The sequence below is a fragment of the Microchirus variegatus genome, assembly GCF_963457635.1.
Source record: "Microchirus variegatus genome assembly, chromosome: 2".
Lineage (NCBI taxonomy): Eukaryota > Metazoa > Chordata > Actinopteri > Pleuronectiformes > Soleidae > Microchirus > Microchirus variegatus.
In genome coordinates this window covers 41,663,120-41,686,107 of record NC_139803.1, presented here as the reverse complement: position 1 = coordinate 41,686,107, position 22,988 = coordinate 41,663,120, and the positions used below count along the sequence as shown (strand labels likewise).

The 22,988-nt window shown below is 45.6% G+C and overlaps 3 protein-coding genes across 4 annotated transcripts; 1 reads left to right on the top strand and 2 right to left on the bottom strand.

Moving 5' to 3' along the window:
- Positions 1 to 273: 273 nt before the first annotated feature.
- On the bottom strand, positions 274 to 4,157 carry LOC310944120 (kelch-like protein 33). 2 transcript variants are annotated; one of them, XM_083909812.1, is made up of 5 exons: positions 3,164 to 4,157; positions 3,009 to 3,085; positions 2,137 to 2,885; positions 1,877 to 2,047; positions 274 to 1,553 (listed from the first exon to the last, which is right to left on the bottom strand). In XM_083909812.1, the coding sequence occupies exons 1-5, from the start codon at positions 3,963 to 3,965 to the stop codon at positions 1,034 to 1,036; spliced, it is 2,319 nt and encodes a 772-aa protein (XP_083765938.1). In that variant the 5' UTR covers positions 3,966 to 4,157; the 3' UTR covers positions 274 to 1,033. The 2 variants fall into 2 exon arrangements, with proteins under 2 accessions (XP_083765938.1, XP_083765937.1); XM_083909811.1 differs by having other exon boundaries at positions 2,137 to 3,085.
- A 354-nt stretch (positions 4,158 to 4,511) lies between these two features.
- LOC310942115 (complement C1q-like protein 2) lies at positions 4,512 to 6,298 on the top strand (the record flags this gene model as incomplete). The annotated part of the gene is made up of 4 exons (XM_083907422.1): positions 4,512 to 4,522; positions 5,355 to 5,629; positions 5,757 to 5,885; positions 6,018 to 6,298. The coding sequence occupies 4 exons, from the start codon at positions 4,512 to 4,514 to the stop codon at positions 6,296 to 6,298; spliced, it is 696 nt and encodes a 231-aa protein (XP_083763548.1).
- A 2,116-nt stretch (positions 6,299 to 8,414) lies between these two features.
- On the bottom strand, positions 8,415 to 22,749 carry LOC310942108 (protein mono-ADP-ribosyltransferase PARP14-like; the record flags this gene model as incomplete). The annotated part of the gene is made up of 15 exons (XM_083907413.1): positions 8,415 to 8,759; positions 8,993 to 9,170; positions 9,260 to 9,396; positions 10,065 to 10,727; positions 12,075 to 12,127; positions 12,208 to 12,346; positions 13,974 to 14,150; positions 14,259 to 14,318; positions 14,426 to 14,572; positions 15,462 to 15,528; positions 15,693 to 15,917; positions 16,001 to 16,237; positions 17,417 to 19,492; positions 20,284 to 20,441; positions 22,572 to 22,749. 15 exons carry the CDS (start codon positions 22,747 to 22,749, stop codon positions 8,479 to 8,481), a joined length of 4,776 nt encoding a protein of 1,591 aa, XP_083763539.1. The 3' UTR covers positions 8,415 to 8,478.
- Positions 22,750 to 22,988: the final 239 nt, after the last annotated feature.

The following is a 22,988-nucleotide window of genomic DNA, read 5'->3' as shown; positions in this document are numbered from 1 at the left end:
TCCATGGTGAAAGACCCTTGTTGCGACCAGGTCTGGAACCCGGGTCTCGATAGAAGTCCTTAACCTGTGATGACCTTCTGAACCTCTGACGACCTTCTGACCCAATGGCCAGCCACAAATTGGTTTCAGGTGATAGAAAGTCAACAGGAACCCAAATGAACGCGCGTTGCCACCGAAATATGAGGAAGACCTTTGACCTCTTAAAATGTCAAATGTGGAAGCTACAGCGGCAAAAAAAAAAAAGCACAACAGGTGACACTCCTGACACTTTATTAGGCATCCTCATCTAAATGACAAGTCAATGTATACTACGATAGCTCACAAACGTATTTTTGAGCTTTTGAAGTAACACCATTATCGCCAACGTTAAAGTACGAGCGTTACCTCCTCTTCCTCACATATACTTCACATCTGCCATCCACACTATGGGTGAATTCCAATTCCTTGCTTAATCCTCAATCTTAACCCTCAATCTCAAAAATGCGCACTCCCTCTAGTGCAAGTGCTGTCCCGATTCTCAGGAAAATTAAGTTGAGGGCCAAGTTTAAGGGCTGTATCGCCCTCAATATTGAGATTTTCCGAGACCACCCTTGGGAGCAAGGGCTACCCAGAATGCATTGAGTGTTTTGCCATAACAAAGATGGCGCTGAAAGCAGCGAAACGAAACTTCTTCTTCTTTTTTGGAGTTGACAGACTGGACGCAGCTTTCGCGTTACTCTGCCCCCTACAGTCTGAAGACGTATCTGCATTTAAGGGGTGTCCCATTTCTAAGTGACACAATTAACCCTCAACACTTGGTTTTGAGGGCCAGTTAAGATTAAGGGTTGAGCTTGAGGGTTAAGATTGAGGGTTAAGATAGGAATTGGAATTGGCCCTACATCTGCCATCCATACAACCCCAAGCTCCAGAGACAAAGAAAGCAGAACCTTTGAAAAGGATGAAGCAAAAGCCTAGTTTTTGCCCATCCAGACTACTGCCTTCTTAGTCTTAGTAGTGTGGATGGCAGATCTATCTGTATCAGGAGCATGTAGCCTTAGTTCCTCAAGGCTTCAGGCAGTCGGAGCAGACACGCCCTAATGTCAGTGACAGCAGAAGGAAGTTTGCCCATGGTCTGCCATCGCTGTGTGCTGCTATCAAACCTGTGCACCAATCCAGACTCACTGTAATCGTCCTGGCAATAACCACCCAATATGTAGATCTTTTCTTCCAGGACGGCCGAGGCGGCGCCCACATGGGCCACAGGGAGCGACGCGAAAGCAGACCAGGAATCAGTGACGGGATCGTAAACCTCACAGGCTTGTTGGTCGGTGTAGAACGTCCTGAGGTTGCACACTCCACCGCTGACGTAAAGGCGGCCGCGCAGCGCCTCCATGCAATGCTGGGCCCGGTCACGGGCCATGTCGGCCAGGTAGGTGGTTCCTCTGTCTGGGTGGTACAGGAACATGGAAACGAGACACACGTACTTAGAGTCGAAACCTCCGGAAATGAAGATTCCTTCATCTAGAGCAGCGGCAGCAAACCCACTCAGAGTCTGACTCAGAGGCTTGACAAAGCTGGGGAAAAACCAAACAATACAGGGAGGCATCAGATGGGAATGTAGCAGAAGAGGAAAACATCATGATTCCTGAGTTCCACTTAAGAATTGCCATATAGCTTCTGAAATACAGTATTTGTTAGCTATGCTAGCAGGTGATAAATAAAATGAATACTGATAGAATTAATGGCTCTTACTTGACAAAGTCATGAGATTGATAACACCTTGTGTAACTGCCCCATACTGGCAAGTTTTGTATAACGTTTGCATAGATGGTTGGTAGGGACCAAGGAATTTGAAATCCGGGACTGCATTAAAATATTTGTAACACAAATGTCGTACCTCCAGGAATCGGTGTCCGGGTCGTACATCTCAACGCTGTCTACGTTGGTGTTGATTTCTTTATCTCCACCAATAGCGTAGAAGCGGCTGCCGTGTGCCACGACAGAGAAGTTGCTTCTTAACTCCTGCATGTCGGCCAATCTCCTCCAGCTGCTCTGCACAGGGTCATAACTAGTAAAACAAAAGGTAAATATTGAGGAAAATTAAACCTCAGTTTTGTATATTTTAATGACAGCGTGAAGACGGCGATCTCCGTTTACCTGTATGCAGATTTCATGATGTCATCCTTGGTATAGAAGTGACATCCTCCAAACACATATAACTTCCCGTCCAAGGCTGCGACTCCATGCCTGAACCTAGGCCTGTCTGGCATGTCACCAAGACTCCTCCATTCGATATTCTTCACCAACCCTGTACCGCTGCGCAGGGAGTTAGCGAACCAAAGTTGCCTGCTTGGCGAGCGCTGACCCATATCTTCATTCAGCTGATCGCCCCCGACCAGAACCAGAGCATCCTTGGGTCGCCTGATTCTCCACCGATCCTGCGTTTGTGGAACGCTGAAACCAAATTCTTTCAGCGCTGAACCGTAGAGTTCGACATCTTTGTTTCCGAAGCACTCCAGTCGCAGGTTAATGGCCCTGACCTCTCTGAACTCTCGAAATGTCATGAGGGGAAACCGGACTGCGGTCATCAGTTGGCCAGCCTGGTCCAACCTCTTCTCGGGGTCGGCTTCGATCCACGAGATTACAGCTCGAAATACGGCCAACTCTGAGGGCACGCAGAGACCATCGCAGCGGAGGAAGTCCAGGAGCTTCTCCGCCGGTAGGTCCTGGAACTTCTCTGTGGACGACACTTCCCAGAAGTTCCTCAGGACAAAGTCGTTAGCTTCTTCAAGGAGAGCCGGCATCCCATAAGCTTCGGCGAAAGACGCAATGTCCAGGCACGACCTTGCCTCCATTTCCTGACGCATGAAGTCGAGGCAAAGTGAGAGGGCCGGCTGGAACTGAAGCTGCAAGGCAGTGCAAGTCATCTCAAAGACGCAGCTCCAGTTGAGTGGAAGGTTCCCACTGTACGAGCAGTCGATCAGTGCCTCTAATTCAGATGCTAACAGTAAGGGAAGGGAAACGCAGACCTGATGGGATTCCTTCATTCCGCAGGTGAACATGCCACGAAAGTAGCCACTGTTTGCCGCCAGGATAACTTTGTGAACTTCAGAGAGAAGAAAACGTAAAAATTGAACAATCAACACAATACGCATCCATTGCAGTCGTAATAGTGTCTACTCACCATGGAATAAAGTCCCATCCACATCCAAAATCACATCACACCCCACTCTGTCTGCCCACAGTTGCTCGACAGACTTAAGCGTGATCTTCATCTCTTCCAAAGCAGACGTCTTTATCCCTTCCATCGTGGCAGTTCCATTCCCCCTCATCCGTTCCTCTTTGCTGCAGAGATCCAGCACTCTGGAGACCCCCAGCAGTTGAGCCGCAGCCTCGATGTGAGCCGCGTTGTTCTCGTTTAAGGAAAACACTTCCCCCGTGTAGGCAAACTCCAGAATTGCCTGAACCCCGACGCGATCCACCTCGTGTCCCAGAGAAAGCGACCACCCGTGTGCTTCTGCGTCCTCATCCCCTCGTGGTTGATTTTTTCCCACCGCCAGTTTCTCCAGGACAAAGGAGCTGATAGAAGCGAGGATAACGGAGTGCACGTGGAAGATACTGCCGTCGTCGGTGGTCAGAGTCAGGTCTGTGAGAAGAGGTGAATCCCGGAGTTCCTGAAGGGCCTGAACTATCTGTTTGGAAGATGTTTTGCTGCGGTAAACGTGGATATCGTCATCGCCGCCGCGTTCTTTCTCCTCAAACGTTTCCTCACTCGTATGCTGAGTGATTCCTCGCGCCTCCGTCTCTTCTTCCTTACCCCTTGTACTCACAAGGCCAATCCTGGAGTCGTTGTAAGCAACGATCCACCTCAGCTCCCGGTTGTCCTGCTCTATTCCCTGTTCTTCGATCAGTCTTCGCCTCCTTTCCTTTTCCTGCCTCCATCGCTCTTCCCATTCCATTGGCAAGGAACGCCGGGTAAACTCCATGACGGTAACGAGGACTGAACTGTTTCTCTTTGATTCACTGCTTACAGTCGTCTTTATGTGGCACTGGTGATAGCCGATCTGTTAAAACCCTCGAATTCATCGCATATTTTGTTTGTACGATTGTTATTTCTGCCTTCCTTTCGTAATCTTTCTCCCTCTCCCTCAAATCCTTTCTTTCCCGCAGACACAACTTTACTCACCGCACAAACAAGTAGCTATTCATAGCCACTGGGTCGCAGACGTTAAGTATCAGTTGCACCTTGGCACCAAGCTCCTCGGTTAAGTTTATCAAGGAAACAAATGGAGATAAAGTGCGATACAGGTGTAATAAAATAAAGGAGATTAAAAGATTAAAATGGACCAGCGAAGAATCAAGTTTGACCACTTTGACTGGAGAGAGGTTAAACCGGCTAAAGTCGTACAGGAAAGTAGGGAATCCAATCTATTTTTATCCTAAACGAATGAGAATTGTTGTTGTCATCAAGATGTAAAGATAGTTTCAAACAGGGTTTCAACAAGTCAAATTGAAGACTTTTTAAGACCGTAATGAATACAATGTAAGACCCATTTCACGTCCATACTGCCAAGGAAAATTGGAGGCACAAATCGTTGGACTTGCACTTACCCATCTTATGCAAGCGATTCGGCTTAGCTGTGGGCTTTCGTTTAAGTTTTCTCCGCTGCTATGCTAAGCTGTAACACCGCGGGGGCGCGCGCACAGCACACTAGCTAGTGGTGCTCGATAAAAGCGAGACGGAAGTTTACGCATGTTTTAAATTAAAAGTAACGTTAACAGATTTTTAAGACCTTTCAAAATTGTATTTAAGACCTTTTATGAGATTTTAGGCCTTAAATTCAAATTATTGGATTCAAGACTTTTTAAGACCCCGCGAATACCCTGTTCAAAACGCTTCTAATAAAGAACAATAAGACTTTTATTGTGGGCGATCACCTGATTATATGCAGACCATAAACGACAACATAACTGGATTGATCTGGCAGATCTGGATTTGGGAGTGCACCGATTCTGTTGTTAAACCGGGTGGCCTCGATGAATGTTTGCGTGCCAAACAACTTGTCAGCAGGTCATATGGAAAGAAGATAAAGTTTATTACAGTGCTAAGTCTAATGTTGTTGTTTCATTTAACACGGAATATCCTTGAAGCACATACAATAATTAACCTGGGCTTCACCTATAAATAACGAGCTCCGTTCTCGGTTGGCACACCATCTTTTGATTTGCGAAAAAGTCGATTTTGCTGAAGCCTCAAAGGCGAAAGAACGATGAGATTATCAGCTGTGCTGCTTTTGTGTTTGCTCGCAGGTCGGTCCGAAGGCCAGGCCGAAGGCGAGGGCAACGAGATCCGCGCGAACCACCTGACACACGAGGACCGAGCAGACACCAAGGTCGAGGACAGTGGCGGCTCCGCGAAGAACGCGCCGGCTCCGCGAAGAACGCGCCGGCTCCGCGAAGAACGCGCCGGCACTCGACCAACAATGTAAACCGCCCATCTACTCGGTTCTGACGGAGCTGGGCGCTCTGAGAGAGAGGCTTTCGGCGACGGTGACGGCACTGGAGGAAACCAACAAGAAGCTGGAGGCGAGCGAGAAGAATCTCTTTGCTCTGAACAAGACGGTGACTGAACTCGGCAAAGTGGACCGAGGTAATTCAACATAGCACAGGTTCATTCTCTTGATAAACATAAAAGTGTATTATTATTGGTCCATGACGTGGACTCAGTTGATTCAATATTGGTCTGATAGTGTTTTTTTTTTTTCTACTTTTTTCAGGCCAGTCCACGGTTGCATTTTCTGTTGCGCAGCCAATAGATGGAACCATTGGTCCTGCAAATGTTCTTCACTCTCTGGTGTACAGACGTGTTCTGTCCAATGTTGGAGGACATTACAACCAACACACAGGTCAGCAGTCAACGTTCCATGGAACCCACGAACTCCATTCACGTTCTACTAATGCTATGTCTTCACTGGTAACTACTGTTATTTCACAATTAACTCTTTGGCTTTGGTTTTATTTCTTCTTGTTAAATGCAGGCTACTTCACAGCGCCACTGAGAGGAGTCTTCTATTTCACATTCACTTCTTTCTGCTGGCCAAGCACAGTTGAATGTGGTGGTAGCCTGTACCACAACGGAAACCGACGAGTGTCATGGTACGGCCATACTCCAAATCACCCAGTCTCTGGCTCAAACAGTGCTATCTTGTCGCTACAAGTTGGAGACAAGGTCAATGTTCGACTTTGGGGTAATAGTAGGATCAGTGGTAATGGAAACTTGTACTCTACATTCAGTGGGTTTCTGATTTCCCAATTGTAATTTGTGTGAAAAAAATGACAATGGCTAACCCAATACCAAGCTTTGCGTGCAATTACATATTTATGCCGCTCCAGATGACAAATACCGTCATTTTCATGGCTACATCATCAATAGTTAAAGGTGCATTATGTAATAAATCTAAAGCAACTGGCCATAAAATCCTCCTACTATGTCACAGAGACTCAGGAATAATGTTCATATAACAAACTGAACTCACCAACAACAACAGTACAGACAAAATATTTGCATTAAAACGTTTTTTTTTGCAGACTGCAAATTTTGAAATCATGTTTTGGCGTCATGTGGCGCCACCTACCGCCGTCTACCAATCACTGCAGTCAGTAGAGTCTCGGCTGCCGAGCAACCACGGGTTGCCAGTTACGTCAGAAGAACGAAACCTAAAAGACCTCGGTATTTTGAATTTGAGTGCAGTAACCGTTTTCGGCCACATTCTTACATATGGCGCCTTTGAGGTTGCTGTGGTCACGGATAAGACAACAAGATGCACGGTGACTGTTTTTCCTTCAGATTGTTGTGTTTATTGTTTGGATTGTGATTATTTTAGATTCACAAAATCGACACACAGTGTATTTAAACTAATTGAAACTGTATGGACCAAGGGAGTTGAGTTGGACGCTTTCACATACACATATACGAAATTAATTAGAATCCAAATTAAGCCCAAAAAGGGAGTTAATGAAGGGATGCGTAGATCTGATGCAAGAGAACCCAGGTGTTTCCTGTTTTCTGGACTATGGGTGAGCCGACAAACAGCTCGCTATTGTCCAATTTGTTGTCATGCATTGGAAATTGAGGTACGACGGATAAAAAGAGCACGAGAACATCAGCCTAGGATGTGATTGATGATGTCAGAGTGTTCTAGGATTGGACGCCTGCAGGATGTGAGCGTGGAACAATAAAAGTTTACTTTGTTCATACAAACCCATGTGTGAGCACAATCTTTCCTACACCATCGACTCATCATGTGTTGAAGTTTAAAAACGACAGTGACTATTATTCTATTGATTCCAAGTCATTTAAAAATACTGATATACAAGCATCATGGCAATAATAATCAATAAAAAGAGTTCCATACTTCAAGGCAAATTTAAGTAAAACACACTGATATGGCAGGACATGGCTTCATTGGCTAACTAGCAAACCCAGCAAGAGCATCAATCATGATATGAATATAGATATAGCATATATTATTATTATATATTAATATGTTTCTTTTTGTTGTGCATAAAAGGTTACCACTAATGGCGCGTTTCCACCGAGTGGAGCGTTTCGGTGTGGTACATATTTTTTTGGGGCATTTCCATTAGAGGAATGGTACCAAATTAATTCAATTTTTGGAACCGTACAGTAAGGGTGAAGCTTGACCCACGACAGAAAAGCATCACTCGCTTGCGCCTTCAACGGCCCGCAGCTTGACGTCTTGTTGTGTCGCGTTCAACGTCGCGATACGTACCGCGCCGTTGGGCACATCCCCGCCTACCGAGTAAAGGTACTGTTCTACAGTCGAAACGCAAGCCTGACCCGAAAGGCTTAACGGTCCCTAACCGTACCGTACCAAAACCGAACTGCACCACGATGGAAACACGCCATTGCTAAGTGCTATTAGCAAACCGTCTAATTTCCTCGCGTTCTGCACGGATCCTTGTGACAGCACCCCGAATTGATCGTTACCACTAATGGCGCGTTTCCACCGAGTGGTGCGGTTTGGTGTGGTACGGTACGGTAAGGTTAGGGACCGGTAAGCCTTTTTTTTGGGTTGTTTCCATTAGGAATGGTACCAAAATAATTGGAACCGTACGGTAAGGGTGGAGCTTAACCCACGAGAAAAGCATCACTCCCTTGCGCCTTCGACGGCCGCAGCTTGACGTCTTGTTGAGACCATCGTTGCCCGTTGCGTCGCGTTCAATGACGTTAACGTCGCGCTACGTACCGCGCCGTTGGGCACTTCCCGCCTAACCCGAGTAAAGGTACTGTTCTACAGTCAAAATGCAAGCCTGACCGAAAGGCTTTACGGTCCCTAACATTACCGTACTGTACCAAAACCGAACTGCACCACGATGGAAACACGCCACAAAGTGCTATTAGCAAACCGTCTAATTTACTCGTGTTCCACGCTGATCCTTGTGACAGCACCCCGGTGCGATCGCGACTCTCGTTCCTCAGGCGAAAGTGATGAGGTATTCTGGGTAAGCCTGGTCATCGTGGAAGATGACAAACATGCTGGGCCGCTGCTGGTTGTCCACCAAACTGTCGAAGCAGTCCGTGGCGTCCGTGCCTCGAGGAGGCGGATGCCTCATGTTCGGAGCGCCGAGTGTGAACCGGCCAGTCAGGACGCGAGCCACAAACAACCGCCTCAGGCCTGAGGCGCCTGCTGGGGAAAAGGATCTGGCCGAATACTGTGCGTGTACGGCAAAGTAAACTCCATTTCCTTGCATGGCACCTGAGATAGAAAATACATAAAAGAAGTCAAATTTGAAGCCATAATTCAACATTTCCAGACCTTGTACCAACTCAGAAAGATGTCATGTGTCTTCAGGTGTTTGTTGTCAAATGGTTTGTTGTTCAAATGGGACTATGATAAACTGTAGTAAGTACGGTAATAGTTGGCGGTGGCGTGTTCTGTTCCTGTTCCTGACATTTGAACGGCTTTCATCCAACAACAAACCTCCTTACCGTGGACTCCCACATGGCTCCGGTCAAATCTGTCCCTTTCTATGGCTTTGCACGACTCTTCCGAGGTGCCGTGGTAGAGGGACCTCTCTCCGAGTTCATTTGGACCGTTCTTGTCAAGTATGCGCTGCTTACAGACACTGAAGGCACGCCACAGGTGGACGTTCTGCACTCGCTCGATCTGCCCTCAAGAAGACAAAGCAATTCATTAGTGTCCACGCGGCAGGCTTTGAAACGCTTACGCGGCTGCTTCGATTTTGCCGAACTCACCTTTCGGATGTTGAATTGTTTAGCGGTTGCGAGGAAACCCTGGGCGACGCGCCTGTACTCGCTCGTGTGCGGCTGCAGTTCAACCTTTTTAAAGGTTTCGTCTTGCATTGGTTCCCAGTGCGGTGGAAACTCCAGTGCTGCAAAGTAGAATTCGGTAACATCAGTGTACACGAAACTCCGTATGGCGCCGTATGCAAGAATGTGGCCAAAAACGGTTACTACACTCAAAATACCGAGGTCTTTCAGGTTTCGTTTTCTGACGTAACTGGCAACCCGTGGTTGCTCGGCAGCTGAGACTCTACTGCAATGATTGGTAGACGGCGGTAGGTGGCGCCACATGACGCCAAAAAATGATTTCAAAACATAAACATGATTTGCAGTCTGCAAAATATATTTTTTCAATGCAAATATTTTGTCTATACTGTTGTTGTTGGTGAGTTCAGTTTGTTATATGAACATTATTCCTGAGTCTCTGTGACATATTAGGAGGATTTTATGGCCAGTTGCTTTAGATTTATTACATAATGCACCTATAAAGGTATAAACATAATCATGTTTATGTTTTGAAATCATGTTTTGGCGTCATGTGGCGCCACCTACCGCCGTCTACCAATCATCGCAGTCGGTGGAGTCTCAGCTGCCGAGCAACCACGGGTTGCCAGTTACGTCAAAAAACCTAAAAGACCTCGGTATTTTGAATTTGAACGTAGTAACCGTTTTTTGGCCACATTCTTACATATGGCACCTTTAAAAAGTAGCTTTAAAAAAGGCGATCATTGACCGCAAAGTATAAAATGTGACTTACTTGGTCCCGTCTCGTTCCGTTTCACACTGTATTTCACGCCCGTTTGCACACTCGTGGCCTCCATTGCCTTGAGGTTTACCGTTGCTTTTGTCGCGTCTGGTGCTGTGATGTCGGCAAACACCTGGTTCTGCCCGTGAGCTTCCTCCAGCGCGTGGTTGTCGTGCTGGCTCAGCTCCCGCCAGGCTTCATCGACGTCCTGAATCGACCACTGGACGGTCAGCGACGTCATGGCTTCGTGTCCGCGCTGGATGTCTCGGCACAGCGCGCCGCGGATGGCTTTGCCGATGAGCTCGGTGACGCTCAGCACGTCCTCTTTCAGGCCTGTCAGCACGCAGACCTCGTCGCCCGCTCGCTTGCCTTTCGCTCGCTCGCCGCCGCTCTGACGCCGCTCGCGTTCCAGACTCATTCCCAGGACTCTGACTTTGGACAGCACCGCCTCCAGCTCCATGTCTTCGAGCCTGGAGAAGTCGCGAGCGTCCACCTCTCGCTGAAGCAGCTGCTTCTGCAGGATCGCCTCCAGGTCGCTCTTGACGGCCGCGGCGACGTCCGCGCCGCAGCAAATCACGCTCAGCGCGGCCGGCGGAGGCTTTGAGGACGTGACGGTTTTGTCTTTTGCCGCCGAAGACGGTCTTAAGATCTTCTCCCGAAACTGTTTGGCTTTTTCTAAAAAGAACAAAACAATAAAGATCAATGATTTGAGTCCAAATTGTCTAATCCTGTGTAGAGGTCCTAATTTATCTGTTTACATATCTACACTGTTTAAGGTCCATTAATGGGTGAGTCTTGACATGATTATAAACAGTACTTTAACACCACCTTGTGGCTGAAATGTATACTGCATGATGGAACAAGGAGAAGTTGTTCAAGCATCCAGACTGAAATGCATCAACTATTTCATTAAAATTGGTGGGTTGTCTATATTTTTCAGTAGTAATACGAAAAAAGCTGAGATTTGTGCTTTTGAGCCTTTGGATCGAGTCAAATATATTTGAGATCTTCAAAAATAAAATCTATGAACCTTTGGGCCAATCCAATTCATATCTTAACCTTCAAGCTCAACCCTTAATCTTAACTGGCCTCAAAACCAAGTGTTGAGGGTTATTTTGTCACTTAGAAATGGGACACCCCTTAAATGCAGATACTTCTTCAGACTGTAGGGGGCAGAATAACGCGAAAGCTTCCTGTCAACTCCAAAAAAGAAGAAGAAGAAGACATTTACGTCACGATTATTTATTACGATCCATTTGTTATTAGGTTGTCAGTTAGTTATAAGATGATACTCGTACAAATACCACAACCACGGACATATTCAGCTGACAGTTACCACACACCACGGCTTATTGAAAAGTAAACCATAGCAAGCGATCACTTGTCCGCACCGGCCGGCTATTGACAAAAGATCGTAAAATAAAAAATAAATGTTACGCAACAATGACGTCAGTAATCCATAATATGGGCCTAAACTAAGATAATACAATGGTTTTCATCATTTTTATATCTCTATTAACAAAGAAAATACTTTATTGTAATAATTTGTAGCGTTGTATTTTGTAGCTTTTCGGCGCAATCTTTGTTATGTGAAAACCCACAATGCATTCTGGGTAGCCCTTGCTCCCAAGGGTGGTCTCGGGTAAATCTCAATATTGAGGGCGATACAGCCCTTAAACTTGGCCCTCAACTTCATTTTTCTGAGAATCGGGACAGCACTTGCACTAAAGGGAGCGCACATTTTTGAGATTGAGGGTTAAGCAAAGAATTGGAATTCACCCTTTAAATCCTCTCTCAGCCCTTTTTGACTCAATTCAAGATTTCATGCTATGCTACGCTACGTTAAAGTGTAAACGTACTTTTTGTTTGATTCAAAAACCGTGGCCCTCATTTATTCTGTATTTAGTGCGAAAACAACACGCTAACACAGAACGCTAGCATGGCGATGTTGGCATCAACCAAAAAATAAAGACCATGAGAAAGTGCGCGTGAGGCGCAGACGAAGCAATCGAGAACACGAACCTCCAAAGGTGCGTTGAGGGGCGATTTGGCCAAAGCGACTCTCCAGCTCCGATCTGCAAAAAAATATCCACACTTAAAAAAAAACAACTCTACTTTCACTTTTGCGGCGTGGAAAAGTTCCATTAGGGCTGACCTGAAAACCTGGAAGACGGGCTGCAGCAGGATTATGATGCGGACGAGTGAGAGGGAGTTTGGCTTCAAGTCCCGAATAGCCGCTGCCATGCCGTCGAGCATGGCATTACACGCGGCGGCAGAGTCCATTCCGCCGAAACCTGTTGGGATATATAGCAATAAACGTTAGCGTGCGTTGGCGCATTTCCATGACGGCTGTCCGGAAAAAAGACGTGCGTGACGTCATGTTTACGTGCCACGTCACCGGAAATCCACGCACCGTGCTCTGTTAGCTCCGTTAGCTGCTTTAGTGCCGTTAGCGCCCCTACAGTGGAACTGGAGCGGTCTGTTTATTAAACGAAAAGAGCAGCGCTACAAATAACCAGCGTACCTGTGTAGCTGTGTATGTGTGTCTCTGTTTTTAAAGTTTAGCGTTACTTTAGAGACTCATTTTAACACGTAAACATTTTTTCCGGTCAGTTAACGTTGACGCCGTTAACGCGCACAGCACTAGAAAAAATACATCATTTGACCATTGCTACTTGCTGGTCGGGTCGGCGGTCGCATGCTAGCGTAAAACTTTATTTTGCATCTGCATTTGTTTGCCTAGTTCCAGAAAGTTCTACCACTGAGAAACAACGATGGTGACAAGCACGGTACGCTACAGTTTGGTACAGTATTAGCACATATTACGTAGCTTTAAAGGTGCCATATGTACGAATGTGGCCAAAAAACGGTTACTACATTCAAATTCAAAATACCGAGGTCTTTAAGGTTTCGTTTTATGACGTGACTGGCAACCAGTGGTTGCTCGGCAACTGAGACTCTACCGACTGCAATGATTGGTAGGTGGCGCCACATGACGCCAAAACATGATTTCAAAACATAAACATGATTTGCAGTCTGCAAAATATTTTTTTTAATGCAAATATTTTGTCTGTACTGTTGTTGTTGGTGAGTTCAGTTTGTTATATGAACATTATTCATATGTATATTATTAGAGTCTCTGTGACATATTAGGAGGATTTTATGGCCTTTAGTTGCTTTAGATTTATTATATAATGCACCTTTAAAGATCAGTTAAACACCTGAAAAAATTAGTGCTGAGCACGTTAACGTTAACGCAATGGCGCCTTTCTACGACTGACCGACCAGAAAAAGACGCCATGTTTACGTGCCACACCACCGGAAATCCAGGCACCGTTTACCAGTTAGCTCCGTTAGCTGCTTTAGCGCCGTTAGCGCCCCTACAGTGGAACTGGAGCGGTCTGTTTATTAAACGAAAAGAGCAGCGCTACAAATAACCAGCGTACCTGTGTAGCTGCGTACGTGTGCCTCTGTTTTTAAAGTTTAGCGTTACTTTAGAGACTCATTGTAACACATTTTATCGTAAACACGACGTCACGCGCATCTTTTTCCGATCACTTGTCATGGAAATGCGTCATTCGATAACGTTGACGCCATTGAGCGTTAAACGTGCCCAGCACGAGAAAAAATATATCATTTGACCACTGCTACTTGCTCTTCTTCGGCGGTCGCATGCTAGCGTAAAACTTTTTTTTGCATCTGCATTTGTTTGCCTTGTTCCAGAAAGTTCTACCACAATGATGGTGACGAGTCAGAATTTCTGTTATGAGACCAATGGCAAAGGTGAAGCAGACAGAAATGCTGTGTTTCCAACATGGTACGGTCCAATTTGGTACGGCATTAGCACATGCGTAGCTCTAAGCTATTTGTGTAAATTGGATTTTTCGCTCAACTCGACGACCGCACGTGTTCAGTACAAACCGGTATTGACGGCCGGGAAGGCGACCGACTGGTAGCCTTTGCTCTCACACAGCTTCAGGATCTTCTTGCAGTTCTTCTGAATCACCGTTGAATCGCCGGTGAAACGAGCGTGGACGATTTCTCTGCAGCCGAGCAGCCCCGGTCCTGTGCTGCACATGAGGTCTGCAGGAATGCCCACTGGACAAAGAAAGCAAACGCAAAGGAGCGGATTGGGAACGTGCTTGACGTAATGACAATTCCATGAATATCACTACATTTTTACAGCGCGTTTCTCGGGTGGCTTACGTTGTTTTAGCTGTGCATCGACAGCAGGTCCTGCTGCAGTCAGAATAGCTCTGGAGACACCTGGTGGAGTTTGGGAAAACACTTTAGCCTCAAAAGACACCGAGACGTGCCGGTGTTTAATGTGCAAACGAATCAAAACGCGTGAATGATATAATCCAAATTAGCACCAAAATGATTGTTGGAGAAATCAGTTGTATTGACGATGACATCGGTGCCGCCATCTACAATGTCCCCGCAGACCATTTGGAGTTTCACTCCACCCAGCATGGCCGTAATGTCGATATTAGACCCTGAGACGTGGCGGTAGAAGGAAGCTAAAAACAAACAACAACAAAAACAACCTTTATGAGCATTGAGCAGTAAATAACGGGCAAATTCACCAGATTTAGGGCCAATTCCAACTCCTATCTTAACCCTTAATCTTAACCCTCAATCTCTAAAATGCGCTCCCTCTAGTGCAAGTGCTGTCCCGATTCTCAGAAAAATGAAGTTTAAGGGCTGTATCGCCCTCAATATTGAGATTTTTTCCGAGACCACCCTTGGGAGCAAGGGCTACCCAGAATGCATTGCGTGTTTTGACATAACAAAGATGGCGCGAGTACCCTACAAATGAAGTATTTTCTATGTTAACAGAGATATGAAAATGATAAAAACCATTGTATTATCTTAGTTTAGGCCCATATTATGGATTACTGACGTCATTGTTGCGTAACATTTATTTTGTATTATTTACGATCTTTTGTCAATAGCCGGCCGGTGCGGACAAGCGATGGTTTGCTATGGTTTACTTTTCAATAAGCCGTGGTGTGTGGTAACTGTCAGCTGAATATGTCCGTGGTTGTGGTATTTGTATGAGTATCATCTTATAACTAACTGACAACCTAATAACTTGACTGACAAACGGATCGTAATTAATAATCGTGACTGGACGCAGCTTCTTTCGCGTTATTCTGCCCCCTACAGTCTGAAGACGTATCTGCATTTAAGGGGTGTCCCATTTCTAAGTGACAAAATAACCCTCAACACTTGGTTTTGAGGGTCAGTTAAGATTAAGGGTTGAGCTTGAGGGTTAAGATAGGAATTGGAATTCACCCTTAGCCTTTTCTCTATAGCTATAACTGGATATATATATATATATATATATATATAAAAACTTGCCACGTTAAACCTGAAAATTAAAAAGCAAATGTTCCCCCTGCTGACCTTGATCACAGTTGGTATAATTCGTGAATCCTTTGAGACGCAATGTTTGCTGAGCAGACTGGAACGCCTATAAAAGACAGATGTGGGGTTAGATCTACTATTTTGCTGGTAACCCCTTCATGGGAGTACAATCCCAAAAATCGTAGAGCAACAAACTTTGCACTGCAGATCAAAACCAGGCACTTACAAAGCAGTTTTATATCATTCTGTACTGATGAATTACAGTCGTACCTTGCTGGATTTTTTGTCCGTGGGGTGAACGACGATGCGAACCAGGAAAGGTCGCCCGCTGGCTCGGTTCTGCTGAAAGACGTGGAGCTCCTCCAGAAGAACCCTGCATGCCGTGGCGTGAGGGAACCGCAGCACAGCACCGGTCCCGAGGACGGGGAGAGCAAGTGAGGTAAAGACTCTGATGCCACAGGACGCGAGGATCTTCCTGATGCCGCATCTCAGGGCCTGGCAAATACAAAGATGGTCGAGATTACAATACGGAAAACCGTTCTTAGAAAAAAATAGTTAACAGTAAAAGACAAAATCACCTGGACCGCGGTTCCGTGCTCGTTGTTATCCCAGGGCAGAAGATTCAGGAAGAACACGGCTTTTGACGGAAGTGGAGCCAAACCGACGAGCAGAACCATGTCCCCGGGCAGCGTAGCTCCTCCCGCTTCTTTATGAAACCTGGTGATCAGCTGAGGCCCTGCCGTTGTGGACAAACCATGTCCAATGCGGCTGGATAAAGGGTCATGGCCAGACATGGGACATACCGTGCCGTCAACCTGCAGAAAAACAACATGATTCCACATCGTCCAAACGAATACATGCGGACAAAGTCTATTTAAAGGGATAGTTCGGAATTTGGGACATAAGACCGGTGCGATGGAGACGTCTGGAGACGTTTTCAAGAAATGTCATTCTTGTAGTTGCCGAGTTCGCTGGTGCTACGGCTAGCGCAAGTCAATGGTACACGTTAGCATGGCATTAAAAACACTCATACCGACTCCACAGTGCACCCGAGGCAAATCGATTGTAACGGCAGACTATCGATGTACATATCTGTGTTGATAGAATGTTTGAAATAAAACCAACCTTTGCAATTTGAAGGATTTATGTCTCAGCAGCAGCAGCAGCGAGTCATATTTCCGGCAGCGGCGGACTGATTCCGCTGCTGCTGAGAAAGTAGTCCCTCGAAAATTCATACAATATGTAAGGTTAGTTTTGCTTCAAATATTATTCTATCAACACAGATATGTACATCGATAGTCAGAGGTGGAAAGTAATGAAATACATTTACTCACGTTACTGTATTGAATACTTTTTTGTGTGTATTTTGTATATTTTAATTACAATTTATAATCAGGATTTTGTATTTTACTTGAGCACGTATTGACTCAAGTATTGTACTTAGTTACTTTATAAATCCTATCCGTTACTGAGTAAAAATAAAAATTTTGCTTGATTAGCATTAGCACGGCACGTTAACATAGAGGGCGCTACGCCAAAAGTGACGTAATGTCCTGTGTCGCGGCGGGCTCGTGAGCTCCAAAATAGTTTTGGATTTCTGACCCCTTGTCATATTTCTAAGTAACTAAGTAACTTTTCAAATTAACTACTTTTTTACTTCTACCGGGACTTGAGTAATATTTCATCAAAGTATTGGTACTTTTACTTGAGTACAATATTTTAGTACCTTTTCCACCTCTGTCGATAGTCTGCCGTTACAATTGATTTGCCTCGGGTGCACTGTGGAGTCGGTATGAGTGTTTCTAACGCCATGCTAGCTGGTACCATCGACGTGCGCTAGCCATAGCACCAGCGAACTCGGCAAACCAGAAGAACTGAATGAAATTTCTTGAAAACGTCTCCGGACGTCTCCATCACACCGGCTGAGTTGGAAAATAGGTCTTATGTCCAAAACTCCGAACTATGCCCTTAAATAAATCTACAAAGATTCTCACCGCCTGAGTCTCAATCGTCCCCTCGACAATCTCAACTTTGACTTCAGGAGGTCCACCAGTGGCTCCTCTCGCGCTTGCGTGTTGGGCGGTAGCGTCCACCTGCAGCCCCGAATTACCCGGCGTACCGACCGCGGTGCCCGTTCTTTGGAAAAGCCTGTCGCATGCGTCCTGCATGGCCCTCACCACCTCTCCTCTGTTGTCAATCAAGGTTATCCTTCTCAGACTCCGACCTCCTTGGCTAGCGAACTCTTTCACGGCCGCCGCTATCGCCTCGGAGCACACGGCGACCGGGACGCCAAACACGCCGGAGCTGATACAGGGCATCGCTATGGAGCCAAGCTCCATCGACTCGGCCATATTCAGAGTAGCTTGCACAGCTTTGATCAGCAAGACCCTTTCTTTGCCGCCTGCTTTACTAAATACAGGTCCTACAGCATGCAGCAGCGTCTTACATCGCAATCTCCCGCCCACGGTCACGACCACGTCGCCCGTGCGGATTTTTCCCGTTCGCTTGACGATTGCGTCGCTCTCCTTCTGTATTTCTGGTCCGCCTGCTTTACTCAGGGCAGCAGCGACGCCTCCACAGTGGTCAAGATCTTCGTTGGCAGCGTTAACCAAGGCATCGGCCTCCTGTTTGGTAATGTCACCCAGACACACCGTCACCTGGAGTCCGTCGCAAGGAGCGTAGTTGGCGACCGCGTCCCCTCCGCCAGACGCCAAAGCCTGACCAGCGCGAAGCTTTGCGAGACACTTCCGGGAACGGGCGACTCTTAAGATGTTCTCTTGTCCCGAGGCACTTTCAAAATACCGCACCGCACCTGGCAGACTGATGGTGACGCTGTCCTGAATGAGGGAATCCAGAAATGGAGCCAGCCTCTTCCTAACCTCGGTCACCTTCCCGGATGGACCTTCCAGACCCACGGTGGACTGAGAGGAAGAGCTTAGAGGATAGAAAGTAACCCCTGAATAATCGAACTTATGCAGCTGCAGCAGTTCTGGTAAGAGCCGTACCAACTCTGGAAAAGGGAGAACGACTTTGTCGTCGATGCTCGCTTGGTCTAAAATACATTCTTCGACCGTTTCATTCAGGTCTTCGACCTCTTTGGCGTGGCCCACTAAGTACACCGTGGTGTCGGAGCCATACATGACCTGAGCCCGACATTGTCCTCGGTTCAACTCTTGCGACTTGACCCTGAGCTTGTCCTGAAGCTCAGGTGGTACCGCGGTGCAATGGGGCAGAGTAATCTTGACTTCCTTGAACTTTTCCTTCATTTTTTTTGCTGGGTCATCCAGGTTATCGGCAGACAGGGAGAGGAAGCGGATCGCCGTGTCCCGTAACTCAATTTCAACCTCACCGCCAACCCCTAAGACGCCACGTAGCATGCCCGGGCCCCCGTAGGTCGTCCTAAGAAAGGCCAACAGATGTGGGCTCACGTCAGAAACGGTCCTTTCTGACACCAGACGCTCTGCTTCAGAGATCAACTCGCCAGCCTCAACGATCTCCCTCGCAGAACCTTCCAAAACAACCTGACCCGCATCTCCCCGCGTGACGCTAATGTCTGGAAATTTTTGCCCCAAATCACGCTCGATTTTTCTCCAGAGGAGGCGCAGCTTGGCCTCGCCGAGGCGTCGCGTGCTCGTTTGCGTCACGGACGACCTTCGCGGTTTCGCGACCGAGCCCTCGACGTCCGCCAGCCTGGCCTGAACCTGGACGCGTTTGCCAACCACGACAGCCAAACCGACTTCACCGTAAACCTTCACTGGATCCACGTTTTTGCAAAGCAAAGCCTTGACTTTGTGGCGGTCCACCTCAAAGTGGCACACGTAGCCATCGAAGAGCTCGTCCACCCCGGCTTTCCAATCTGTGCCTTCGTCTGCAGCATCAGGTCGAGCTAATCTCCGGACCAGAACCCTGCCCTCCTCTGGATAAAGCTGGGCAGTGCAGGCCATTGAGGCAAGCTCTGTCTCAAGCTCTTTCCCTGCCTCGTCGCAGTCCTGAAGATAATTAAGGAGGTAAGTATCACGGCGTAGTTGATACTCTTCACCACTGGATGGCGGTATTGAAGCAGGAATAGACTGAGGGGAAAAAGAATGAAACAGTTTTAGTGAACTGTTCTTTTTGTCTCGATGCAGCGTCATTTAATTGATGCGATCATGTTTTTCTACGGTTGCCCTGAGGTGCAAATCACAAAACACAAACAAAAATCACAAACGCAAATCAGAAACACAACACAAATCAAAAACACAAATCAGAAACGCAAATCAGAAACACAAATGCAAATCAAAAAACGCAAAAACATTAACTCAAAACAGAAACGCAAATCACACAAACACAAAGGCATAAAACACGAACACATTAACTCGCTTTTGTGTTTGCGTTGTGAGTTAATGTTTTCGTGTTTTCTGCTTTTGTGTTGTGTGATATGTGTTTGCGTTGTGAGTTAATGTTTTCTGCTTTTGTGTTTGTGTTGTGAGTTAATGTTTTGGTGTTTTCTGCTTTTTTGTTGTGTGATTTGCGTTTCCGTTTTGAGTTAATGTTTTTGTGTTTTTTGATTCGCGTTTGTGTTTTTTGATTTGCGTTTGTGTTGTGAGTTAATGTTTTTGGTGTTTTCTGCTTTTGTGTTGTGTGATTTGCGTTTCCGTTTTGAGTTAATGTTTTTGTGGTTTTTCGATTTTGCGTTTGTGTTTTGTGATTTGCGTTTGTGTTTTGCACCTCAGGGCCACCGTATTTTTCTCACCCCACAGGTTTCATTCAAAAACATGCAATAAAACGTGTTCTAAAGCTAAATTCGCAAACCAACCCATTTCAAAAGAACCACAAAAACAACCACAACTTCTGAAGCACTGGGACGGGTTTCCATGCCGACCTGTGAGGACGTCACGTTCCGTTTTGCACCAACTGGAGACGTGGAGATGGAGGTCGGGTCTGAGCCGGGAGATCCTGGGCTGCTCTGGATGGTCAGGACCAGAGGACCATCGGCCAACTCCAGCACATGTTCTGGCCTCTGCAGGACTCTTTGCTGAGCTAAAGCACAGACAAAAATCATCATCATTCACCCTCTACCTTTCTGACCGGATGTCAAGGAAGAGTCGCTGAGGGACATCTTCATCTCCGGACTCAACAAAACACTGAATTCATGGAACGTGGAACTGGAAAACAACAGGATCAACGTCCACTTTAGCCACTCAACAAATAAAATCTAGTGCCGGGCACGCATGACACGTTTCCATGGCGACGACTGACCGGAAAAAAGACGCACGTGACGTCATGTTTGCGCGCCGCGGCACCGCGAGTCCAGGCACCGTTTACCCCGTTAGCTCCGTTAGCTGCATTAGCTCCTTTTAGCGCTGTTAGCGCGCCTACAGTCGAACTGAAGCGCTCTGTTTTTAAAGTTTACCGCTACTTTAGAGACTCGTTTTAACAAATCGGGGAGTCACGTAAAACATGACGTCACGCGCGTCTTTTTCCGGTCAGTCGTCATGGCAACGCGCCATGCGCTAACGTTGACGCCGCTAACCCGCCGTTAGCGTTTGGCAGCGCTGATAAAAATCTGCATCAGCTTAAGTCTATCATGTCTTTAAAAGCATGTTTGCTGCATTATTACCGTTTGCGAACCACTCCCCACATCAACGTCCATAGAAAAACAATAGCATTTTAAGCTAGCTGCTGATCTACTGCTGCCTCTTATGGTACATGTGCGTATTTTCAGTCAAAGCAAACAAAGGATTCCAAACATCAAGACACCGCAGACTTAAGTAAGTCAAGCTTTAAAATCTGTTTTTTCTTTCCGTCTCCACTGGCAGCCATGTTTTCAGCATCGATACCAAAATATACATCAATAAAAAAATATAGTTAAAAAACAAACGCTGTACCGTCCCTTTAAAAGCATATTAGAAATAGATTGTATTTTCTTCATACGTCATGTTATATAGTGTCATAAGTAAGTATTTATGTTAATTTCAGTCAAGAAAGTCTTTATTATTATTTTTTTTATATATATAAACATGTATTTTTTTCTTCAAGAAATAGTTTTTAACATTGTTGACGTTACTGTTAAAAAATACACTCCCAATAAAGTAAATATTGTCAAAACTAGTTTGAATGTAACTAATAAAGTAACTTGTAATCCAATTTAGTTACTTTTAAAATCAAATAATCTGAAACTGAGTCATCAGAAATCAGATTAGTTTTTCATAAATAGTTATTTACTCGCATTCCCCGAGGAGATAAATGTGTTTTAGTGTAATTGTGTTAATTTCAGTCAAGAAACACTGTATTGTATTTTTTTAAATAAAAACACATATATATATTTATTTATTTATTTTTTAACCAGGAAATAATTTTAAAATTCAACTTAAAACGTCCGGTGAGACATTGTTGACGTTACTGTTAAAAAATGAACTTCCAATAAAGTGAATATTGGCAAAACCAGTTTGAATGTAACTAATAAAGTAACTTGTAATCCAATTTAGTTACTTTTAAAATCAAGTCATAAGTAAAGTAACTAAGTTACTTTCTAAAGGAGTAAGAAATCAGATTAGTTTTTCATAAATAAAGTTATTTACTCGCATTCCTTGAGGAGATAAATGTATTTTAGTGTATTTATGTTAATTTCAGTCAAGAAGTTCAACTTAAAATGTCTGTAACTATGTTACTGTTAAAAATGCACTTCAAATAAAGTCAATATTGGCAAAACCAGTTTGAATGTAACTAATAAAGTAACCTGTAATTGAAGTTAGTTACATTTAAAATCAAGTAATCTGAATCTGAGTAATCAGAAATCAGATTAGTTTTTAATTAATAGTTATTTACTCGCCTTCCTTGAGCAGATAAATGTGTTTTAGTGACTGAATCGTATGAAAATGAACATTTTGTAAAGTTTGACACAACTTTTTAAAGAGTTTAAGACATGGAGTAAAAGTTATTATTGTTATTTCAGGAGTGTAAAGTCCAGCCTCAGCTCTGGTTACAGGAGATAAAAAATACAAGTGAAAGTGAAAGTGAAAATAAATTGTTTGAAAAACAAAGCAGTAAAACTGTGTTTTTTGGCCTTTTTTTTTTTTTTTCCTCCTCTCTGTGTTTCTTTAACCAATAAAATGGATGAAACAAAAGACAAATAAAGGTGTTTTCAGGTTCACTTTCTTCTCTCCTCACCTTGTCGCTCTTTAAACTCGATGCAGTAAACTCTGTCGCAGACCTCCGTCACAGAGCCGCTCTCTCCTCCGCTGGATTTGCGGCGAATCTGGAAGTAATTCTCCACTTTGCGGACCTCGTGTGCGTCCAGACTGCGGCAGCGGAAGAAGACGGCGTGTCGGTGCTGAGAGGAGGCCATGGCGCCGAGAGCTGGACACGTCTGTGGCGGCGGGGAGAGGCAGTGCCGGTGCCCGAGGGGGGGGGGGGGATTCAGCTCAGCTGCGCCCTCTGGTGTTAGTGGTGGTGTCAGTGAGGACCGTATCCAGAGGCGATTCTAGAGTCTGTAGGGGCCCTAAGCAAAAATTTCCCAGGGGGCCCCTTCCTTCTGACCAGTGCTCATCAACCTGAAGGTTAACATAATAATAATAAAAAAAAACA